Source organism: Rhinatrema bivittatum, chromosome 3, assembly GCF_901001135.1.
Source record: "Rhinatrema bivittatum chromosome 3, aRhiBiv1.1, whole genome shotgun sequence".
Taxonomy (NCBI): Eukaryota; Metazoa; Chordata; class Amphibia; order Gymnophiona; family Rhinatrematidae; genus Rhinatrema; species Rhinatrema bivittatum.
This window is the reverse complement of record NC_042617.1, coordinates 573,785,922-573,810,638: the sequence shown is the minus strand read 5'-3', so window position 1 is coordinate 573,810,638 and position 24,717 is coordinate 573,785,922. Positions and strand designations below refer to the sequence as shown.

At 44.0% G+C, this 24,717-nt stretch overlaps 1 protein-coding gene across 4 annotated transcripts in view; it reads left to right on the top strand.

The window, feature by feature from the left end:
• RGS17 (regulator of G protein signaling 17) overlaps window positions 1-24,379 on the top strand; it is a 188,593-nt gene extending 164,214 nt beyond the window's left edge. For 3 of the 4 annotated variants that reach the window (XM_029596572.1, XM_029596570.1, XM_029596571.1), the window contains exons 5-6: window positions 6,682-6,916; window positions 23,331-24,379. In XM_029596572.1, coding sequence (XP_029452432.1) covers window positions 6,682-6,916; window positions 23,331-23,519 — 424 coding nt within the window. In that variant the 3' untranslated portion in view covers window positions 23,520-24,379. Of the gene's footprint in view, window positions 1-6,681; window positions 6,917-9,212; window positions 9,395-23,330 lie in introns of those variants that run through there. The other variant, XM_029596573.1, reaches the window with a different exon arrangement.
• The last annotated feature ends 338 nt before the right edge of the window (window positions 24,380-24,717 follow it).

Here is a 24,717-nt window from a genome sequence, read left to right as displayed (position 1 = left end):
GATGGAGGTTGAATCGCAGGTGATGGTAGTGTTCGGCGTACTTTGGATAATGGGGACAGTGAGAATTGTTAGATTGGGGTACACTGGGCAGATTTCTAGGTGCTGGTAGGGGGGGAGGGCTAGTAAGGTGGGTTTCCAGACTCGTGCTAGATAAATTTTATGGACGCTGTAAGGGGAGGGGAGGCAAGTTGGGTGCCATCTTTTGGCAAAGTCTGGGAGCTGTGCAGAGGTTAGGCTGGAGCGCCCAAATCGACGGGCCGATGGAGCCCTAGCTGTTGCCGAGCCAGGAGAACCGGGACCTGCGCGGGGGGGACCGCTTCGAGCCGCTTTCGCCGCCGGCTGCCCCCTCCGGAGGGCGGCAGAGAAGGGAAGGGGCTGAAAAGCAACAAAAGGTAAGTTGCCACATGTCGAGCCGCTTCGGGAGGAGGGGATTTTCGGTTTTTAGGTTTTCATGGGTTAAAATTGGGATCCACTTCCTGGTGCCTGTCATTTCAAATGTCATTTGAAATGACAGGTACCAGCGCACCCAGGATACTGTATAGGCGCTGTATTAATCGCCTATACAGTAAAATGGGTTGCGCGAGCCTAACGCTTCGCCTAACGCTTCGCAGACGCGGCTTGCATTTGCAAGCAATTTAAATAGAGTATCGAGTGGTATGTGATCAGAACAGTGCGTGGGGCAAACGAGGGTGCGCCGGACACTGCCGCACTCTTTGTAACGCGGCCTTACTGTATCGATCTGTGATACTTGATGTTGTACTTCTGTTATATTGCATGGATGATAACAGAGGCGTGTAATATTTTCATTTCTGGGGTAAAATGGGTAATTATATTTGTATGTGAGTGTATTTTCTACTTTTAAGACTGCATTCATTTTGAAAAAGACATAACTGGGTCTCTTTCTATAATGTGATAAACAGACAAAGTCACACACCATTAATACAACTATGAATTTAAATGTTATCTTTAAAACCTAAAAGTCATTCCCTGAAGAAGTATTTATTCTCTAGTACATGCTGTCTTAATGAGAGTTCTTTGTCAGAACTGAAATATTGGTGTTTGAGGCATGTAATAATAAATAATGCATGTGGTTACATTTAGAGTACCAAGAATTGTTTCATCTTTAGCTGAGATGCGTCTGATTTATGGATATATATCAGCCTTGAAGCCTGAGCACCAAAACAAGGAGTTTTTGTGATTAAGTACTTTAAGATTGTAATTGGGCATCTATTCTACTTCTCCTTCCATATGGCGATGGGAGATACGACTGGCATCAATTCTTTGTCAGCAGGTGAATGCTCCCTCAGTAAATCTAGCATACGTGTGCCGCCCAGGAGATTAGAAGCTCTACAGGACTTCGATGAGATTGTTTGTTTATTTGCTCATTGTGTTGTGAGCCTTGTGGGAAGGGGTATGCAGTCAGAGTAACCGGACAGCCCGGACACCCCCGGGCTCTATTTCACCCCCACCCCTGCCTAGCTGGACTTCACCAATTACACACAAGGAAAACACAACTTGGATGCAAAGGCTGCAGCTGTTTATTAGAGTCCCTAACAGGGGAGTCTGTTTTAGGCGCCAAGTCCAGTCAATTAGGTTTACAAAATTGCCACTGGGCAGGTGCCGAAAACACTGTTTTCCGCCCAAGTGGAGCCCCCACGGGGTCTCATGTGCTGTGAGCTCCCGGAACAGGCGTCATGACCACAAAGCACCAGATGGGATCTCGGCCCGGGCCACTACAGAGCAAGCCCCACTGGAGCCCCTCCCCATGATCCAGCCATCAATCCGTCAAGGCCCCAAAACTGGGCCCGACAATCATCATCCATGGCAAACGAGTGAGTACCTTTAGGCTTCTCACGTACAATTGGCGCCTCCCAGCTTCCTCCTAATGCCTCAGCATTTACAAATGCTTTCCTGGACTCTGTTGCTGCCGCCACAACAGAATAACATGCAGGCGTAAACTGGCTGTCTTACAAAAAACTCTTATCTACTCAGCTATCTAACAATTAACTCTCTCTGCTCAAAGGGGGGATGGGAGGGGAAGGTGCTCCACTCGGGGGCCGAGGAGGAAGAGACTGAGCCAAGGGGAGCCGGCAGGTTTTAAATTGCCCACCGGCCATTCTTCCCCAGATGCAGTGGTGCGCACTTTCACCTGGCCAATCGGGTGACCCGGCATCGGGACGTGCCCTGTTAAGCGTAGTAATCGCCACTCCATGCAGGTTACCGCCAAGCTTTTCTATTTATTCCCATCCTCTAGCCTTTAGGGATCCACAGTGTTGAGAGGTCTAGAACAGGTAGATGTGAATCGGTTATTTACTCTTTCGGATAGTAGAAAGACTAGGGGGCACTCCATGAAGTTAGCATGGGGCACATTTAAAGCTAATCGGAGAAAGTTCTTTTTTACTCAACGCACAATTAAACTCTGGAATTTGTTGCCAGGGGATGTGGTTAGTGCAGTTAGTATAGCTGTGTTTAAAAAGGATTGGATAAGTTCTTGGAGGAGAAGTCCATCACCTGCTAATAAGTTCACTTAGAGAATAGCCACTGCCGTTAGCAATGGTTACATGGAATAGACTTAGTTTTTGGGTACTTGCCAGGTTCTTATGGCCTGGATTGGCCACTGTTGGAAACAGGATGCTGGGCTTGATGGACCCTTGGTCTGGCCCAGTATGGCATTTTCTTATGTTCTCCCATGCCCCTTTGAAATCCTTCACAGTTTTAGTCTTCACCACATCCTCCGGAAGGGCATTCCAGGCATCCACCACCCTCTCGGTGAAGAAATACTTCCTGACATTTCTGATGATGTCACCGCCCCTGACACTGGGCCAATCAGGTGGGAGCAACGTCACAGGTGGCACCGCTGCGCCACAGCACCCTGCAGCGCCGGCAACACACTGCAGTCACCATTCCCACCAAGCGGAGGGAGTAGGGTCAGAGCTCCCTCCCCTCCAGGCCAAAGCAAGGCACTGGCATGGCAGGAGAGGCCACCCACACAGGTGCATTGGGCACCCGATTATTCGCGGTGCCCGCACATCCTTGCTGAGAGGCCACCCATTAACCGGGGCAGCCCGGAAACCCACGGACTCTATTCCACCCCTCCCCAAGCCTAGCTGGACTCCGCCAATTACACACAAGGAAAATGCGACACATAATTTGGATGCAAAGGCCGCAGCCGTTTATTAGAGTCTCCCAACAGGGGAATCTAATTTAGGTGCTGAGTCCTGTCAATAATGTTTACAAAACTGCCACTGGGCAGGTGCCGATAACTCTGGTTTCCACCCAAGCGGAGCCACGGAATCTCACGCGCTGTGAGCCCCCGGAACAGGCTTCGTGACCGCCAAGCACTGGATGGGATCTCAGCCCGGGCTGCCCCAAAGCAAGCCCCATCAGAGCCACTCTCCACAATCCAGCCATTGATCTGTCCAGGCCCCGAGCCCGGGCCCGACATTGATCATCCGTGGCAAACGAGTGAGGGCCCTTAGGCCTCTCACTTACAATTGGCACCTCCCAGCTTCCTTTTATGCCTCTGCATTTACAAATGCTTTCCTGGACTCAGTCGCCACCACCACAGAGGGTCTGGCATGAATGGCCAAGGAAGTACCGTTCCACCCGCACGTAACTGACCGCTCTGCTCAGGGGCCCAAGGAGGAAGAAACTGAGCCGAGGGGAACCAGCAAGTTTTAAATTGCCCACCGGCTGTCCTTTCCCCGCTGCAGCGGCGTGCACTCCCACCCGGCCAATCGGGTGACCTGGCGTCGGGGCACATCCTGATGACATCGCCGTCCCTGACACCGGGCCAATTGGTGGGGAGCAACGTCACAGGTGATGCCGCAGGACCCCGCAGCGTCGGCAACATGATGCCGTCACCATTCCGTACCACGTGGAGGGGGCATGATCAGAGCCCCCTCCTCTCCAGGCAGAGGCAAGAAACCGGCGCGGTGGGGGCGGCCGCCTGCATCAGGCACCCGGTTACTCGCGTTGCCCGCACATCCATGCTGGGAGGGGCTGCCCATCTAGATGCCTGCTCTTTTCCCCCTCGGTAGTTTTTTCTGTATTCTGCTGCCCTTAGAATTGAATGTTTGCTTCCCTAAGACAGGTGGAGAAGTGAATAAAGCCTTAGAATGTGCAAAGGAACAGAAGTATTGTTTATAATCCTTCTTTATGAACCGTCTTACTCAAGCATGAACTGGTGCAGGCTGAGGACCAAGGAAAAGACGGCATTTTTTTTTACTATTATATGTTAGCATTCCCAATTTTATGTACACTATTCTCTGTGACAAAAAATAAATATAGTAGTTTTCTTTTGATCATAAAATAATTACTATCTTTATCATCTTTTTTTTTTCCCATTGATTGATATTGAGTTGGAAAAGGGCATCATTTGAGCATGGCATGTGACTAAGCATATGAAATCATTTAAACATGCTAAGTATGTTTCCTCTGCCCTATTCTAGATGTTATTTGATATCATGAAGACAGCCTGTATTTTTCTTTTTTTTATAAGAAATAAAATGTAAAAAATTGTCCAACAAGGACCATAAAGCCGATCTATTCTACCCTCTCCTGATGGAGTGCTGCAGAGCCTATCCAATCGCAAGTTTTACCATCACATCTTCGTATGTAAGGATGTTCTGTGCTTGTCCCATATTTTCTCCACCTCCACTGGGAGGTTGCTCCATGAATCCCCCACTCTTTCTGGAAATAAATATTTCTTTGTTTCAGAACTTCCTTTCAGTTGAAAAATGCTTCTTTCTTAATCATTAATACCTTTCAGATATTTGAAGGTTTCTTATCATACCCTCCTCTCTTCTACATATTTAGTAGGGATGTGAATCGGATGCCCGATCGTTCCCGCTTTCGGGATCGTCTGGCCGCGGGAATATCTTGTTTTCCCGCGGATCCCCGTTTTTGGGTTTTTTTTAGTGAAAAATTGTTTTTCGGGTTAGTGCGCGCTAACGGGAGTTAGCGCGCGCTAACAAAAATAGCAAAAAGTAACAAAAAAAATAACAAAAATAAATGTTTTTTTGTTAGCGTGCGCTAACTCCCGTTAGCACGCACTAACACAAAAAACTATTTTTACAAAAATTCGGGGGGAAAAGTGATCGTTTCTTTTTTACCCGATATATTAATGAATTTAGAAATATCGTACAATATTTCAATTCGTTAGGAAAACAATTCACATCCCTAATATTTAGGTCTCGTCTCATTTCATAGAGCTTATACTGCAGACTCTGCCACTTTAGTAGTCCCCCTTTGGACTGTCTCTAATCAGTGGTAGGAGGGCTCTCGCATCCCTCCTGCCACTGAAGATCTGAACCCTCCGGAATGGAAAGCAATTATTCCAGACAGAGGAGGAGAAAGGGGTTGGGGGTCCAGCTTATGTGTGAGTTGCCCTGAGAAGCAGTCTAGGTCGTGGGCTTGCTTTGAAATAGGGTCCAGGTCTGTATTGGGGGAGGGAAGTTGCCTTAAGAGGGGGTTCAGGTCTGTAGCAGAGAGGAGGTTGCACTGAGACAGGGTCTGGGATACTATCCCCCATACTAAGTGGCTCCTTTGCTTAGAACTGGGGATTTTGACTCGCAGTGTGCAGACTGAGAAGTTAACGTGTTTTGAAACAGATGTTAATGTTTAGCCCTCAGCGGGAAGATTGAGAACAGCACATCATACTGCGCTTGCCCACTAAAGCCTCATTTACAACCAACGTAAAGTTAATTTGTAGGCAAGTACCCACTCATTTTCTCAAGTAACCAGTAACGTTGGTCAGGATTAGATTTGCATTCATGTAAAACGCTGGTGTATATCATGCTACTTTTTCTGTATGCTATGTGCCAGCTTTAGGTTGTAAGACTAAGCTTCTTAGTCTTAAAACCTCACCTCTACACTTCATCCTTTTACTAATATATCTGTAAAACAAGAAATGACTTTCTTGTTTTATCTATCCTTCCTACTGCCTATTTATTTTACCCCCCCGCCCAGTTACATTCTCCTTGTTGAAATGTATTTTCCAAGCTTTAAGTTATTATGTGAACCGGTATGATGTACCCACTAATGCCAGTATATAAAAGTTTCTAAATAAAATAAATAAATAATAAATAAATAAACAGAAACAAAAAAGTTGTCATCATGCTTTACTGCTTTAAGTAATTCTTTCTGTGTGTGCATCTCTACTGCTGTTTATCCCTGCTTCCCTCAACCTTTCCAGATAACCTTCTCCTCTTTGTGATCCTTAGAATGGTTTCCATGCACATCTTTTTGCCCATCTTAAACCAGTATTGAAATGAGGCTGTTAATGCATTGATCTGTTCAGAGAGTGAGCCATTCTAAAAAGCAGTTTCATTTTCCCAAGACATACGAGGCCTCACAGCTACTGTTTTTAACATAAGATGTCTTGAGCTGTAGTTGCCGAAGTCATTTTTTTTCTTGAATTTGGATAAACCGAGCCCATATTTGGCATATATAAACATTTGTGAGGAGAGAATACAACTGGCATCAGTCAACTCCTCTATGAAGACCATGGCAACGACAATCCAATGCATAGCAGCACACGTTAACTGCTATTAATGCCCGGTTGCGGCTTCCTTGCCACAAATAGCATTTCACTTAATCTAGCACTGACTAGGTAACTAGCACTGAGCTGATTTTGTGTGACTGGTAAATAGTGAAATAAATGTCCTCTTTCATTTACAGCCAAAACCCCACTGCAGATGAAATACTGTCATGGTCTCAGAACTTCGACCAGATGATGAAAAACCCAGCTGGAAGGAACCTCTTCAGAGAATTCCTACGAACTGAATATAGCGAAGAAAATCTGCTTTTCTGGCTGGCGTGTGAAGACTTAAAGCATGAACAGAACAAGAAAGTTATTGAAGAAAAGGCTAGGCTTATATATGAAGATTACATTTCTATACTTTCGCCAAAAGAGGTAAAACTAAAACTACTGTAACAGCAATAACCGATCAGGGATGATTTGTGAGCACATATAGGCTAGCATAAGCATTCTTCGGTGAACAGTAGATATAATACTGACCTACCAGGCCAATGGAGTCTTCCTAAGGAATAACCATAAGAGAGAAGAAAAGGTAACCATCTGAAGAGAGAGAGGAGTAAGGCCAGGAGAGGAAAATAAGAGGGTACTCGGGTAACTATCCTACAGTTACTCTCTGCATATCACTGATGCAAAAGGAGCATGGAAATTCAAAATGACTAGATCAGTAACATTACTTCCTTTCTCTTTTTAAGTGATGCCATATTTGTTCAGTACTTACACAAACAAGCCAATGCATTAGGGAAGAGAATATTATGGACAAAAAAGGTTAAAGGCATAGAAGTCAATATTCAGGAAAGCCTAGAGCGGACAAGTTGTCCAGCTGATGTTCACTTTAAATCTAACTGGCTATATTCAACATGGAGCCAGTTAAGTGTCTGCAAGACAAAAAAAAAAAGAAAACGTTTGCAGGCTTATAGGCCCAAATCCCTCACCATGCTTTAAAAAAACTAAATCTGATGTGGGGCTTAACGACCAAATCCCTGTTCCTCCTCGCCAAGGCCCCCCAAAAGATTTTTAAATTGTTGCAGGCCTCTCGCCCTTGAAATTGAGCAGCTGTGTGTGATCTCCCTCCCTCCCTCTCACAGCCTTCCATCCCACACGGCACCCCCACCACCAGCGGGGGATGGACTGTAATGTTAGCATTCCTGGGGGTGTCCCACCTAACTTTGACAGCCACGCTGGTGGGCGTAAGCTCCCGGCATTGCAGTCGGATAATATTCGCCTTTACTACCACAGCAAAACCGGACGCCATCAGGAACGCTAGGGTTTGATCCGCGCTCCTAATGGCTCCAGTAATGTATAGGGGGTGCTGGGTGGGTTAGCAGTATTCCATTTAGAGTTACAGGTGGGGAGGGGGGATAGGAGGGGACCCAAAGGCCACATATATTTTCTGAATTTGGGGAGAGGGTGGGCAATGGGCCCATAACATTTTAGAATCTTTTGAGGGCCTTGGGGAGGCGGCGGCGGGGGGGAGGGGGAGGGGGGGTTCAGGTGCTAAAGCTTCACAACTGCTTTAATTGGTTGGGGGTTTGGGCCTGCATGCCTGCAAATATTTTGTTGTTTTGCAGCCACAGAACTAGATAACTTTAGATCTGCTCTGAGGACCGAAGGACTTAACCTGGTTAAAGTTAGCTAAAGTTAAGCCACCATCCCCGGGATGCCTCTTTTTTTTTTTTTTCCCCCCAAATATGTTTAAGCCAGGTAATGACTTGCTCAGTTGAAACTTATACAGAGAGTGGGGGGAGCACTTAAACCCCCCCAGGTTTGTCCAGCTAACTTTGGACAAGCCATTTTGAATACTGACCTCATAAAGACTAACCTTATGGAGTATTGTATTGTTACCTACCTGTCAGTAGCAGATCTATCCCTCGTTCCAAGATATCAGATATAAAAGTCTTAAACAGAAGACAGAATATGGGGTGTGCTCATGGGTTACCTTCATTAGCCGTATGGAACTAGGCCCAGGTTGTTCTAGCATTTTGATGGCAGTACTGCTGTGCACAACTATTGAGGAACTGCTATTCACCTGACAGTAAGCCGGTGGTAATCATGCTTTCTTCACAGAATAACATTGAAAACTGATCACTGTGCTGCATTTGAGATCTTGTTTAGAGATGATATAACTTTGGTTGGCTCTTGTTGAGTTGGGAGCAGATGAGAGACAACGGGGTTACTAGAATTATTTTGCACCCTGAGCTAGGGCACTTTAGGAATTATTGTGCATATAAATGGGACTACGCTAATGTAAGGAATAAATCCTACATAGGGCTTCTGATTTTAGGTTTTAACCGATAAACCCCACTGAAAACAACGCCAATGCAAAAAAAAAAAAAAGGTATTTATTCGATAAACAGCGGAAAATCATCACTTCCCCAGTTCTCTCTCACCCTCCTTTGCCTACCCTGAATCCTCCGCTTTGTTTTGTGCCTTTTCCATGCAATTGACCCCTCAGCTGCATAAATGTATGTATTTGATTCAACCAGAAAAGGTACCCAACAAAAGTATCTCTGCCGCGAAAACACCGATAATCACCCCCAAAGAACCCCTAATTAGCTGGAAAATTAAACCCCTAAATTTGCCATTTATAAGCACCTAAACTCAGAAGCCCTAATTATACACCACTGCCACTGGCTGTCTCAGAGAATGAAACGATTATTTTTCATTGTTATAGCCCTGTAAGAAGCAAAGAGGCAACATGAGATTACAGGAGAAAAGTGGATATGTCTGGAAAGAAAATAGCAGGCTTTGTATAAGACAGACCCTGAAAGGTAGCAAGATGATGTAAGCTCTGTATGGGTGAATGAAAGGAGGGGGTATTATCAGATAAATAAAATAAATATACTTTCTGCTTCATATTTCTCCAATTCTTTTCTTTTTTTTTTTTTCCTTGCTTTGCGTAGACTCTTTGTAGAGCCCAAACCGATCTCTTTCCATGATAGCAGTGGTATCATATGGCTCCTCTTGTGCTATTGCAGTTAACCATGTCGGTAATGCAAGGACGTGTAACGTTCTGAGGGCAACTGTCGATACCCACGGGGAGCTTGCGGCCAACGCGCCCAATGCCGGGTATGCTTGCACCCTCAGGCAAGCAGTCGCCAAGTCCATACGGAGAATTGAAAGCAAAATCTCCATGCATGTTTTCACTCCCTCCCCTCCAACCCTGACTCCCACCCCAACCCAACTCCCATCACTTTTTCATGCAGGTAGAAGTAGGCCGTGCTTTGCCTTCGTACAGGGGAGGGAAGGGGCAATTTTCAAGAGACATTTGTACATGGGTAAATATGCATTTAACCGTGTAAAAATCTTTTGATTATTGCCTCCTCCGTGGCTGCATTTAATAATTAATTCTAACATGCAGTGGATTCAGACAAATCACTACTGTGGAAATGGCAGAAGACTGCAGTTATCATGCGCTTAATTTTCTAAGCCAAATAAACTGGTTACCTGAAACTTGCCCGCCCTCAAAGCAGCTAAAAGGATGCAAGATGTTTTACAAGATGCATACTTGTAGCTGCATTTAAGGGAAGCGTTCCCTGGGGTGGATTTTGGGAAAATAATGTGCACAGATTGTACTTAGAAATCTCTGTGCCTTATTTTCCCATTTACATTTTACCAACACAAAAAGCAGATGCAAAATTTGTGGCTACTTTGTACCCATGGCAATTTTCAAAGGGAAAATGTGCACTTTCCCTTTCAAATTTAAGCAGAAGGTACTTTGCCCCTAAGATGGAAAGTTTGAAAGTCACCCCCAATCTAGTGAGCAACCAGAAGTTCTTTATAGTACTCTCTTTCTCTTCTCATGCAAATGGACATTTATATTAGAATATTCACAGTCTCCTGGGGTTGGGCATAGGGTCTTGTTGCTAAATGAATGCATGAGGGGAGCTGCTTTCTGAGGAAGAAGTTAAAACCAGTAAACCTGCAAGTACAACTGGCAGCTGTTCCATCTAAATTCGTATCAGAAGAGATAACTGTGATGGCTAGCGGTACATCAGGCAATACAGAAGTGGCCTTCGTGGCATCACACCGTCCAAACAGCACCACAGAAAACAGCTGCTGGCAGTGAAACTGAAGCTGGAACCTCCCCGCAGCATGAACATGAAGGTGCCGAAAAAGATGAATCGTGCTACAAGTAAAGGAATTAAAATGAAGATGGCTTCCCTTAAAGTGACCATTAACAAAGAAAGGTGTGCAAGAACTGGAGGAAAGGACTTTCTTACTAGCACTGTTATATGACAGTCAAAATCACTGCTGAACTGAAAAGGGATTTTGAAGGTGCAAATGAGAGGTACAAAACTATTGACAAACTTGGAGATTAAGAGGGAATGGAAGGTGATGGAAAATTAATGGAGACATTTCTGTTAGTTAATGGAAATTCAGTGTATGGAGGACTTACAATAGTTTCATTTATTAGAAAGCTTGAAAAAAAAGTCACTGCCACTGGACGCCTACACTGTGGGAAGGAGAGAAAATTATGCTCGCAGATTTAAACAAAATTGTAGGGAACCTTCCCCTCACTAAAAGGCATATTCCTTTTGAATGGAGAGCTTCTGTGTAAAAATCATTAAAGAGAGGTTTGGGTTTTGCTCCCCCATGTGGGAACTGCAGATGGTGCATCCTAGCTGTTTATCATCCCACAGCACCATCTATCTTGTGGATTTTTAGTTCCATTTTCTATAGGTTACAAACTGGCTAAAAGGCAGGAAACAGAGAGTAGGATTAAATGGACAACTTTCTTAGTGGAAAGGAGTGGGCAGTGTAGTGCCTCAGGGATCTGTATTGGGACCCTTACTTTTCAATATATTTATAAATGATCTGGAAAGAAATACGACGAGTGAGGTTATCAAAGCCTTTATATTGAGGGTAATCATATGGAAACTTAAGGCTTGCCCCTTTTGTTCAAAACTCTCTACCTTGGAAAAGGAGCTGGATGACTTTAAAGCTGAATTAGCTTCAATAAAGAGAGTCTCAGCCAATGTACATTATTCAGGAAATAATTTCCCCTTACCACTGAATAACCAAAACTCAAGAAAAAAGAGATTTACTGTGGGCTCAGGTAGGATAAGACCTGTAACCCACAGACACCCATTATTGAAAGCTGTGCAGCCCACAACTCTATCCCCCCACTCACACAGGCCATTAAGGAACTTTAAAAGTATTACAGTGGACTCTGGTAGAATAAGACCTGTGTTCTGGAGACACACACTGTATCAAGTGCAACAAGTACAAAATGCCATCTCTGTATTAAATTCTGAAGAAGTCCTTGAGAAAAAGATTGAAGTGTTATCGGAAAGGAGAGAAAAAACCCAATGCACACAGAAATTCCAGATCAGAAACCAAAGAAAAAAGCTCACGGTGATGGATGACTCTGTCATCAGAGGCATTAATCTCTTCCCTTGCACAAATGCAAAGAGAAAAGTGGATAACAAAACTCAACTAAATAGGTCACAAAAGGAGTCCAGGAACAGCAGTAACCTGAATGAAGAAAGCTGGAAAGCTATGAGCACAAATGCTCGTAGTTTGGGTAATAAAATCCCAGAGCTGCAAGCCCTAATGGTGGAGGCGGACTTGGACGTTGTTGCTGTCACGGAAACGTGATTTACGGAATCTCATGACTGGGATACGGCAATACCAGGCTATAACTTGTTAAGGAAGGACAAAGAGGATAGGAAAGGGGGAGGAGTGGCTCTTTATGTCAGAAACAATATCCAAGCATCTGAGCTGCAAGGAAGATGGGGCAATGAAGAAGCACTATGGGCCGACTTAAAAAAAGATGGGGCATCCATTTTTATTGGAGTGGTTTACAGGCCTCCAAACCAAAAGGAAGAGCTGGACAGAGATCTGGTTGAAGACATCCACAGGATAGCAAAGAAAGGAGAAGTGGTGATCGTTGGAGACTTTAACATGCCGGATGTAGACTGGAGAATCCCATCTGCAGAATCTAATAATAGTAGAGAAATAGTAGATGCCCTGCAAGTAGCTTTGTTCAAACAAATGGTAATGGAACCCACGAGAGAAGGAGCTATACTCGACTTAGTGCTCACTAATGGAGATAATGTCTCAGACGTCCAGGTTGGTGCCCACCTCAGCACCAGTGATCATCAAACAGTATGGTTTAATATCACAAAAAAGACACGGAAAAGAAGCACAAAAACCCAAGTTTTGATGTTCAAAAACACAGACTTTGATGAAATGGGAAAGAACCTGGAGGAAGAACTAAAAGGCTGGGAAAAAGAGAGAGATGTGGATCAACAGTGGACCAATCTAAAAGGAGCAATTACCAAGGCAACTAATCTATATGTTAGAAAAGTAAAGAAAAACAAAAGAAAAATGAAACCTATCTGGTTCTCAAAGGAGGTGGCTGACAAAATAAAGGCTAAAAGAACAGCGTTCAAGAAATATAAAAGATCCCAAAAGGAGGAGCACAAAGAAGAATATCTGGTAGAACTGAGGGAGACAAAGAAATTAATCAAGATGGCAAAACGTCAAGCGGAAGAGAGGATTGCCAAGGAGGTAAAGAGTGGTAACAAAACATTTTTCAGATACATCAGTGAAAAGAGAAAAGTTCAAAGTGGTATATTGAAATTGAAAGGTGGAAAGGATCAATGTGTGGAGAGAGACGAAGAAATGGCAGAAATATTAAATGAATACTTCAGTTCTGTGTTCACTAAAGAGGACCCTGGAGAAGGACCGTCACTAGTTAACAAGAAACTGGAGGGGAATGGAGTAGATGTAACTCCATTTACAGTAGAAAATGTATGGGAAGAGCTGGTGAAACTGAAAGTGGACAAAGCCATGGAGCCTGATGAAGTTCATCCCAGAATACTGAGGGAGTACAGAGATGTGCTGGCGGGTCCACTGTGTGACCTGTTCAATAGATCCCTAGAAACGGGAGTGGTGCCGAGTGATTGGAGGAGAGCGGTGGTGGTCCCGCTTCACAAGAGTGGGAACAGAGAAGAGGCTGGTAACTACAGACCGGTTAGCCTCACTTCGGTGGTGGGAAAAGTAATGGAGTCACTGTTGAAAGAGAGAATAGTAAACTATCTACAGTCGGGAGAATTGGTGGACCAGAGGCAGCATGGATTCACCATTGGAAGATCCTGTCAGACAAATCTGATTGACTTTTTTGACTGGGTAACCAAGGAATTGGATCGAGGAAGAGCACTCGATGTCATCTACTTGGATTTCAGCAAAGCTTTTGACACTGTCCCGCACAGGAGACTGGTGAATAAAATGAGAAGCTTAGGAGTGAGTGCCGAGGTGGTGGCCTGGATTGCACAGAAGACAATGTGTGATGGTAAATGGAACTCTCTCTGAAGAGAGAGCGGTTTTAAGCGGTGTACCCACAAGGATCGGTGTTGGGACCGGTCCTGTTCAGTATCTTTGTGAGCGACATTGCGGAAGGGATAGAAGGTAAGGTATGTCTTTTTGCGGATGACACTAAGATCTGCAACAGAGTGGACACGCCGGAAGGAGTGGAGAGAATGAGACGGGATTTAAGGAAGATGGAAGAGTGGTCGAAAATATGGCAGCTGAGATTCAATGCCAAGAAGTGCAGAGTCATGCATATGGGGAGTGGAAATCTGAATGAATTGTATTCGATGGGGGGAGAAAGGCTGATGTGCACGGAGCAGGAGAGGGACCCTGGGGTGATGGTGTGTAATGATCTGAAGTCGGCGAAACAATGTGACAAGGTGATAGCTAAAGCCAGAAGAATGCTGGGCTGCATAGAGAGAGGAATATCGAGTAAGAAAAGGGAAGTGATTATCCCCTTGTACAGGTCCTTGGTGAGACCTCACCTGGAGTATTGTGTTCAGTTCTGGAGACCGTATCTCCGAAGAGACAGAGACAAGATGGAGGCGGTCCAGAGAAGGGTGACCAAAAAGGTGGAAGGTCTTCATCGAATGACTTATGAGGAGAGATTGAAGAATCTAAATATGTACACCCTGGAGGAAAGGAGGAGCAGAGGTGATATGATACAGACTTTCAGATACTTGAAAGATTTTAATGATCCAAAGACAACGACAAACCTTTTCCGTAGGAAATAAATCAGCAGAACCAGGGGTCACGATTTGAAGCTCCAGGGAGGAAGATTCCGAACCAATGTCAGGAAGTATTTCTTCACGGAGAGGGTGGTGGATGCCTGGAATGCCCTTCCGGAGGAAGTGGTGAAGACCAGAACTGTGAAGGACTTCAAAGGGGCGTGGGATAAACACTGTGGATCCATAAAGTCAAGAGGCTGTCAATGAAGAGTGGGTGGCTCGCCAGAATGACGGCTACTGCCTGGAGATAATACCCTTATTCAATAAACATACACATGGTTACTGTGACTCCAACATCACTCTTAGCTTCAACAGCAAGAGGATATGTGGAAAAAAGTATTTGCACTCACAAAGCGGGGAGTAGCTGGCTTGTTACAGCGGTTACTACCCCAAACCAACTAAGCCTGATACTTCACTTTCAATGCATATCCAGCATAGCTCTCTGCTTCAACGGCAGGGGAGAAGAAAAACTGATACTTCACGCATATCCAGCATACCATGTTTCCCCGAAAATAAGACATCCCCCAAAATAAGACCTAGTAGAGATTTTGCCGAATTCTTAAATATAAGACATCCCCCGAAAGTAAGCCATCCCTTGTAAACAGGGGCAGATTGACCTATCGGGGGATCGGGCTTCCCCCGGTGGGCCGGTCAATCCTGTGACGTCATTTTTTTTTTTTAATAAAGTTTCCAAAGTATTAGGGGCAGACGCGAGCAGTGGTATCCCGAGGGGAGCCAATGCCCCCGGGTGCAAGGAGGCTCATGCGGCCGCTGAGCCTCTTTGCCCGAAGAAAAAGATCACGTTCAAACGCGCTGATGCTCTTTCTCCTTCCTGCCTGTGCGGCCCCGGAAGTAAACGTTGCCGGAGCCGCGTGGGCAGGAAGGAGAGAGAGCATCAGCGCGTGCAGAAGAGGAGCCGCCGCGGGCTGCTGCGAATCCCAAGTCGCAGCGGCCCAAGAAGAGGAAGAGGCCCGGTAGCAGGGCAGAGGAAGAGGAAGATGCCCGAGAAGTTCAGGGCCGCTGCAGAGCCCATCCTGCGGCGACCCGCGAAGAGGAGGCCCAGAGGTGAGAGAGAGGCTGAGGGTCTGTAGAGGGTGCGTGCGTGTATGAGATGAGTTGAGAGATTGTGTGTGGAAGTGAGGATCTGAATGTTTGCAGAGGCAGCATGTGAGAGCCTCTGTGTGTGTGTGTGAGAGAGACAGCGTGTGACGGTGAGAGCCTATGCTTGAGCAAGACAGCATGTGGGAGTGAGAGAGAGCCTGTGTGTGTGAGAGTCAGACAGCATGTGCCAGTGAGAGACTGTGTATGAATGATTGTATGAGAGAGAGAGCATGTGAGAGTGAGAGCCTGTGTGTGTGTGTGATCGAGAGAAATGCATGTGAGAATGAGAACCTGACTGTGTTTGAGGGAAGAAGATGGAGAGAAAAGAAATACGGAAGAAAAAAGGACAATATAAAAGGAATTGGCAAAAAAATAAGAAAGGGAAGGTGGAAAAAAAAAAAAGCCTGTGACCAACCCATTAGAAAACTAACATCAGTCAGCAAAGGTAAAAAAAAAAAAAAAAATTACTTTTTAGTGATTGGCACATGTAATCTTTGGGAATGTGCAAGAATAGCACTTTCTCTATGCGGATCCCACAATGTACGAGATCAGCATGGAGAAAGTGGAAGCCCACGGGGCCTGCACAGAGGAGGCAGCAGAATGGGCTTCAGTGTCAGTAGCAGCAATCGGCGCCTCCCCAATAGCCATGTGGCAGCAGTGACAGTGGCATCAAGATTACTGACATCTGGGGATGGTGGCAGTACCAGTCGGGGGACCCCTTCCAAGCAGTGTGCAGAGGTTCAAAAGCAGCAGTCAGCCCAAGCTGACTACCATGAATGCTGCACACTCTTACCTCTCTCTGACAGCACACTGGTGAGGCATGGCTGACGCAGGGGCAGCCAGCAGCTCAACGGTATTAGACATCCCCTGAAAATAAGGCCTACTGCATCTTTGGTAGCAAAAATTAATATAAGACACTGTCTTATTTTCGGGGAAACAGGGTAGCTCTCTGCTTCAACGGCAGGGGAAAAGAAAAACTGATACTTCACGCATATCCAGCATAACTTCAACGGCAGGGGAGAAGAAAAAAGGATTCACACTCACAAAGCGGGGAGTAGCTGGCTTGTTACGGCGGTTACTACCCCAAACCAAATGTGCCTGATACTTCACTTTCGATGCATATCCAGCATGGCTCTCTGCTTCAACGACAGGGGAGAAGAAAAACAACCAATAAGGGCTGAATAACATAGTCTGGGTAAAACAAATAAGCAAGGGTGTAGCTTGCTTATTGCGGCGGTTACTACCCCTACTACCCCTAAATAATCAAGCTTTATATTTCACTTGGATGCAGCTCCATCACTGCTCTCTACATTAATGGTGGGAGTGGAAGGGAAATAGAACCAAAGAGCTAAGAGAAACAGATAAGTATGAGAAAAAAATGTGTGAAGCTTGCTGGGCAGACTGGATGGGCCATTTGGTCTTCTTCTGCCGTCATTTCTATGTTTCTATGTTTCTATATGTTTCAAATTTGCAGATGATACAAAATTGTTCTGAGTAGTTAAATCACAAGCAGATTGTGATAAATTGCAGGAAGACCTTGTGAGACTGGAAAATTGGACATCAAAATGGCAGATGAAATTTAATGTGGATAACTGCAAGGTGATGCATATAGGGAAAAATAACCATTGCTATAATTACAGGATGTTATTGTTAGGTTCCATATTAGGAGCTACCACCCAAGAAAGAGATCTAGGCATCATAGTGGATAACACATTGAAATCATCGGCTCAGTGTGCTGCAGCAGTTAAAAAAGCAAACAGAATGTTAGGAATTATTAGGAAGGGAATGGTGAATAAAACGGAAAATGTCATAATGCCTCTATAACGATACATGGTTATGCCGCACCTTGAATACTGTGTACAATTCTGGTCGCCGCATCTCAAAAAAGATATAGTAGTGATGGAGAAGGTACAGAGAAGGGCAACCAAAATGATAAGGGGAATGGAACAACTCCCCTACGAGGAAAGACTAAAGAGGTTAGGACTCTTCAGCTTGGAGAAGAGATGGCTGAGGGAGGATATGATAGAGGTGTTTAAAATCATGAGAGGTCTAGAACGGGTTCATGTGAATCAGTTATTTACTCTTTTGGATAATAGAAAGATTAGGGGGCAAGTTAGCATGTGGCACATTTAAAACTAATTGGAGAAAGTTCTTTTTCACTCAATGCACAATTAAACTCTGGAATTTGTTGCCAGAGGATGTGATTAGTGCAGTTAGTGTAGCTGTGTTTAAAAAAGGATTGGATAAGCTCTTGGAGGAGAAGTCCATTACCTGCTATTAATCAAGTTGACTTAGAAAATAGCCACTGCTATTACTAGCATCAGTAGCAAGAGATAGACTTAGTTTTTGGGTGCTTGCCAGGTTCTTATGGCCTGGATTGGCCACTGTTGGAAACAGGATGCTGGGCTTGATGGATCCTTGGTCTGACCCAGTATGGCATGCTCTTATGTTCTTAGGCAGGAGCTCTCTGTCTCCTATTTTCATTTATTCTCCTTATTTATGGGAAACCCCTTACTTGAGTTTTCCTTGTTGAGGTCAGCCTTCCGTTGACAGGAACCTTTGGCTTGCTTTGACTCTTATTTCGTTTTTTGAGAATCCCCTGTGAGAGACAGTTCCCCTTGTGGCATTGGATTGGGGTGCCCCTGTGTTCAAGGCTGGATTTGGGTTAGGGCAGACCTGCAGTGCGCTGTCTCTCCTTCAGAGGATGGACCTGACAGTGACCTGATGCGGAGGAGTTTCAACGTAGAATTTACTGTTTTTAGAATATGTCTTCTGCTTCGAAGCAAGGAAGCTTTACTGCACCCTTGCTGTCTCTTGCTTGATTTTTTCCCTTTTGATTTCATAGGCTATTTTTGTTCACTGGAAGCTGATGGCCCTTACTGCCTGGGACTCAGTAACCAAATTAAAGGGAAAGTGGTGTCTTTTACATGGAAAGAAAACACAGTCCAATTTTAAAAGGGCACACGCATGCTGCATGCATTTTAGAATGGGCCTGGGCACGCATGTAACCTCCATTGCATGCAGAAGTGCCGGGCCCTGCAAAAGGGGCAGGCTGGGGGGCTGGGACAGCGCCATTAGCTACTGTCCCGGGGAAGTGTGTGGCTGCGGCACGCATTACTTTCTACTGCTCAAAGGAGCAGTTAGGGTAAGTTAGGATAAGTTTAGGGGTCGAGAAGAAGAGGGGAATAGGTAGGAAGGGTAGGCTTGGGGATAGGAAAGTTCCTTCCCACTCCTTAATTGGAGCAGACCGGGAGGGAAATTGGGAGGCCTGATTGCGTCACCGTGCATGTGGGACCGGTACATGCGTGTGCTGACACGCACATGTTATAAAATAGCCACGTCCATATGCGTGCGCTCACATACTTTTTTAAATCTACCTTTAAGACGTAACTAGCGCGCAGGAGCATATTGGTACGTGTGTGTTGGCCTATGCCCAGGGACGCAGCTATTTTATAACACGTGTGCATAAGTCGGATGATTTTAAATGGGCGTGTACCCACGTCATTGCCAGTTTACCAGTTCATCCGCCGGTTCACCCAGTTAACAGCTAGGTCTTCTCATACCCCCTGCTATGCTAGCCTGCACTGCCCCCAGTTATCCCAGATCCTTAAACCCCTCAGGCTTGATCCTTTTATTTTATAGCTTACTTGTCAGCCATAGCAGAAGTAAGGATATGCAGAAGGGAAGCTTGGCGTGTGCGGGGCGTGTAATTATTTACGTGCACATTTCTTTGCTAGGCCCCAAAACTCCCATGGCCTGCCCAGACCATGCTGACAGATGTGCATGCAGCGGGTTTTACATGCATATCCGGGTGCTTTTTAAAATATGGTTGGCGGGCGTGAGCCCGGCTTGTGTGCGTATCCCCTAAGTGATGTGAACGCCAGGCTTTTATAATTCACCTTTAAGCATGGAGGAGTGCCGCTGAAGAGCAGGATCCCTGCCAGTGGCATAGAGGGAAGGAGCGCTGAAGGTAGCACAAGAACCTTTTTGCTCCTAAGGCAGAATACAAAGGAATATAAAGAACCCTTCAGGTGCTGAATAAGAAGTTAAAAGGATTTAAAAACGGGGACTAAATTCTAACCACCATCATTTGAATTTTTTTTTCCATTTTCTAGTTCTGTTCTGCACCTGTTGCAAATCTTAAGTTCTTATAATCATTATTATTATGAATATTGCTGTTTTATTGTAGTTATGATATTCTCTGCATTTTTGGAAAGAGGATTCATAAAAGAATAAATTGATATTTGTTTTATTACATAATTGGATCTGATGTTTCTGTTAAAATTCTGTTACTTTTTACGTGATGTGTATTTATAAACTGCAATAAATAAAAATAAAGGTATTTTTAATGTTGGTAAGTGCTTGAAATAATAGAATTAAAATATTTTAAAGCATCACACATGATGAAACTACTTAGAAATCTATTGTCAGATGCACTCTATACATAATTTATTGATATGAGTACAAACAGTAAGGCCTAGACTTGTATGTCAACTGCCCACCCATGTTAACCTTGGGTCCCCCCCAAAAAAAATTTCATTTCTGGCTATGCCACTGGGTCATTCTCTCACATACTCCCTCTCTCATACACACGCCCATGCTGTGACACACACACAGGTTCTCTATCTCTCATGCACACACAAACTCTCCCTCACACACACATACACAGGCTCTCTTTCATATACACAAAGACTCTGACACGTGTGTGCGCATGAAAGAAAGAACACCTGGGTATGTGTGTGTGAAGGAAAGAGTTTGTGTGTGTGTGTATGAGAAATATAGAACCTGTGTGTGTGACAGCATAGGAATGTGTATGAGAGAGAGAGTATATGAGAGAATGAACATGTGTAAGTGTGTGTGTTTGTGTGTGAGAGAGAAGATAGCTTGTGCGGTCCCACCTCCCTCAATCCATGACAATCTCAGAATGAGTGGAAATAATTAAAAAAAAAAAAAAAAGCCCAGGTATGGAGAACAAGAGATTTTTTTAATCCTTATTAATTTTAATTATTTGATAATTCTGCTGTTTTGAAATATTATATTGGTGTTTTGGGGAATTTATAATTTATTTAAATTATTGGATGTTTTATCAGATTTTTTTAAAATATTTATTCTTTTTATTAGTATGGTTTTACTATTATGATTCATAATTTATATTTCTTGATTTTATTTGATGTTTTATGAGGAATAGTAATGTTGCTCTCAGACAGCATCTATCTTGTTGTGATTTCCAGTTCAGTTTTTGTCTGTACATTTCTATTTATAGTCTCTTTATTCTGTATTTGCCTCCAACAATGAACTGACACCTGTGAATATATTTCATGTAATCTATGAGGTATTAAATATCATCTGAATAACATGTTGTATCCATTTTTTAAAATTGTTGATGCAATGCTGTGAAATGATTTTAAAACTAGTTTTGTCGGGTGGCTAGAACTGGCTGGGACTTTCTTTATTGCATAATATAGTGTCCTTTTAAAGTCTTATAGCCAAGTTGGAAGATACAATTAATGACAGGCAAGGTACAAGTATTTATTTATTTGACTTTTCGCGTGCGATAGCAAGCAGGGGGCAGAGTTGGGTTGGGGCGGGGAGGAGGCGGACGCGGCAGTATCTTCATTGGCGGTGATAAGGTAAGCCACCCTATCGCCACCAGAAGCGTGCCCAATAGCGCTGCCTTTCACAGTGGCGCTATTGGGTGCGAAAGCCGGCAGCGATAACACCGCGGTGGTGCGATCGCTGCCGGCTTTCGCAGGCCTGCCCCCCTCCCCGTTACCACCGGGATTCACCAATTCTCTGCGAGAATGGAAAATCCGGGCCTAAGTTTGTACCTTAGACAATGCAGAGTGATGTGACTTGCCAAGGTCACAAGGTGTGCAAGTGGGATTTGAATCTCGGTTTACTTAGTCTAAAAGTGTGCTCTACCTCTTTGTTGTTTAGACAAATTGTACATTTTTGTTATAGATCTTGTGGCTCAATTCTGCTGGTGATGTGTGATCCAGGGATGCATGATTAATAGAAAATGAAAACATGGGGGGGTTTTTTATTCCATAGATACAGCATTTCTATAGCTAGAGAATGTGTATTTATATATTCCTAAGGCCAACACTGGAGTAGTGGTGAGGGGAGAGTGCTGACATCAGGGTGAGAAAATATGCCCACCGCCGCTAGGCCATGTCAATCAGGGGAGGAGGGGGGGTTGCCCTTCTCCCTCTTCTTCACAGTCTGACTCCCTCAACCCTTGCCCCCCCAGGACCAGAGATCAGCTGAGTTGGGGGTGAGGGGGCTGCCATCAACGATTTTGACGCAGGGCGCCATTTGCCCTAGAGCCAGCACTGAATGAAAGAGGCAGGGTCTCTTTCTCCAGCTTGCAGCCGTACAGGACCCAGCTCCCTGTAGAACATTTGTAAGCTCCAGGGAGGAACTGCCATCTGTTTTATTGGGACATGGGGCAAGCCATCCTCATGTGACTACCATGGGGCTGCATCCGTCCACACTGTAGGGAAATCTCAGAGTACTGAGCAGCATTGCCTTACGCGGATTAGCAGTTTGCATCGGCTGGCATTAATATCCATTGATGGACTGGCAATTTGGGGATTGTATTAATCTAACTACTACCTCTGAACCTGAACCTTTGCCTGCTGTGTCCTTAAAAGGTGCAATCAAGAGAATTCCCCCTTGGTTTTCCTTCTCCCTACCCCCATTAACACCATGCTGGACACTGCAGTTGGAATATGCACGGGCCACAGCTTTATTAACAAGAATACAGCACAATAACCCAAGCCAAACTTTCAAGTCCTGTATAAATACCCCCCGCCATGTGACATAATACTGGTTAAGCAACTCCCTCAGCCAAAATCCAAATCCATAACCTGCCCTGTACTAGATGGGCTCCCTGTCATGTTATTCCCACTCTCGTCCTCCCACTCATCAGCCGAGCAGTTCATGGGGGGGGGGATGAGCAGCAGTAGCAAAGCCGCATCAAAGTCCTTATGCCTCAGGTACCCGCCAGACAAACCGACTGCAACAGCATATATAGATGTGACTGAATCAGCCCTGGAAAGCTGGTCCATGGGCAGATACATGAGTGTTGTCTGTGCAGTCTCTTTTCCAAATTTCAGTTTTTTGAATTGTGTCAAATAATAACAACTGATGAATATATACTTTTACAACAGTTGATATTGGGCAAAACCTGAATTTTTCTCTGTTATATTCCTCTTTCTGGGTAAATGTATTTTGCTTGAATAGAGCCCAGTATGGACAGGCAGAGAACGTATGCGTTAATTGACATTACAAAGAGTGGATCATTTTTTTTTAAAGATTGAAAGGAAATGTTCAACAGATTAATATTTGCTTATAAGCAGTTTAAGAACGATAATCCTCGGAAGCAGCAGAGAAACTGCGGGTGACATGATTTCCTCATCTTGAATACAAAGGGGATGTACTTGTAGATGTTTGAACAGCAGGCTTCACCATAATAATAGTGTAATCCCATTGAAAGGACACCCACTGAATTTGTAGATAAAACATTTCTAGCAGCAACTGTTTTGTAAAACCGTTCTCCTAGGTTTGTGAAATAGTTCGATGCCTCAGACTCTGTGTTCGCAGTTCCCTTCATTAATGTCTCATATCTTCCGTGTTGTCTTCAGGTCAGTCTTGATTCTCGCGTACGAGAAGTGATCAACAGAAATCTGTTGGATCCCAGCCCTCATATGTATGAAGATGCCCAGCTTCAGATCTATACCCTCATGCACAGAGACTCTTTTCCAAGGTTTTTGAACTCTAACATTTACAAGGCTCTTGATCAGAGCACTGTGGGCTCAAGTTCTGAAACTTAGCTCTCACCCTTTTGGATAAAATTTGATTTTCATTTTTTTCTTTTTGGGAAAACAAAGTAGTTTAATAACACCTGAAGCTGAGTTCCTGGAGAACTACAGTTTAGCACCACTCAGGCTACTGTGAAAGAAAAGTATATAGTCTTTGTCTACATTTTATCCAAGGTCTTTCAGACTCAGATATGAAGAAAAAAAAGGATAATAATGATATTGTCAAAATATTTGTTTTACATTGCCTTTTGCTTAACTGCAAGTAAGCAAACAATGATGTATTTGTAGTTATATGAGCTATGAACAGTCTTTCTGTGTTTCCTCACAATGCATGTGCAAGATGAGACTGATTCAAATTCTATTTGGTTGTTGCAATATTTATCCGATAGCATAAACTCTATCTCTATTTAAGGACACTTTTTTTTTGTGTGCAATATTCTTACACTGAAATGACTGAAACAAACCGCCGTATTGGTTTGTAACATTTTCAAGCATAAAAAAACAGGAAATTCAGCTGTGAGCGTGGGAAAGCAGCATTGTGTATGCAATACTGTATCAGATACACTGTTTATGAAGCCAATATGTCTGTACAGAAGTAAAAGAGCTATTTGTCATTGTTTATTGAAAGCAAGCAAAAAAAAAACAAAAAAACCCTGGGGATTCCTTGGGTTGTCCACTGCCAAAACTGTGGCATCTGTTGTTGCAGAGTTTGCTATGTCAGAGAAGCACAAACCATTTAAAGGGATCCGTGTCTGAATGACAAAATCTTAAGCGCTGATATTGTTTTTACTTGTTATAGGAACAAAGACTCTTTATGTACAATTCAGATGTCATATATTGTAATTGATTTATTAAAGACTGGCTTTCCAGTTGTAATACTGCTGTGTAATGTTATGTACTTTAGAAAAAAAAAATAACAGATACAAAGCTTGATACTTTACTTTTTTTGAATATGAAAAAAATTTAATAAATAAAAGTTTACATATATGTAGCATTTAAACATTTTGATAAAATAGCATGCTGTGCTTTTTTAAGTTAATTAAAATGCTGTATTTACCAACAGTAATGCAGAATGCACAGTTCTCAGCTTCAGAGCTTACTGATTTTTATGTAACTCATTGAAGAGAAGGAACTGTAGACATGATATCTTGTTGAAACCAAACATTTTAGCATTCAGTAAAAGTGAACAAGCAGCACAGGATCCCAGTCT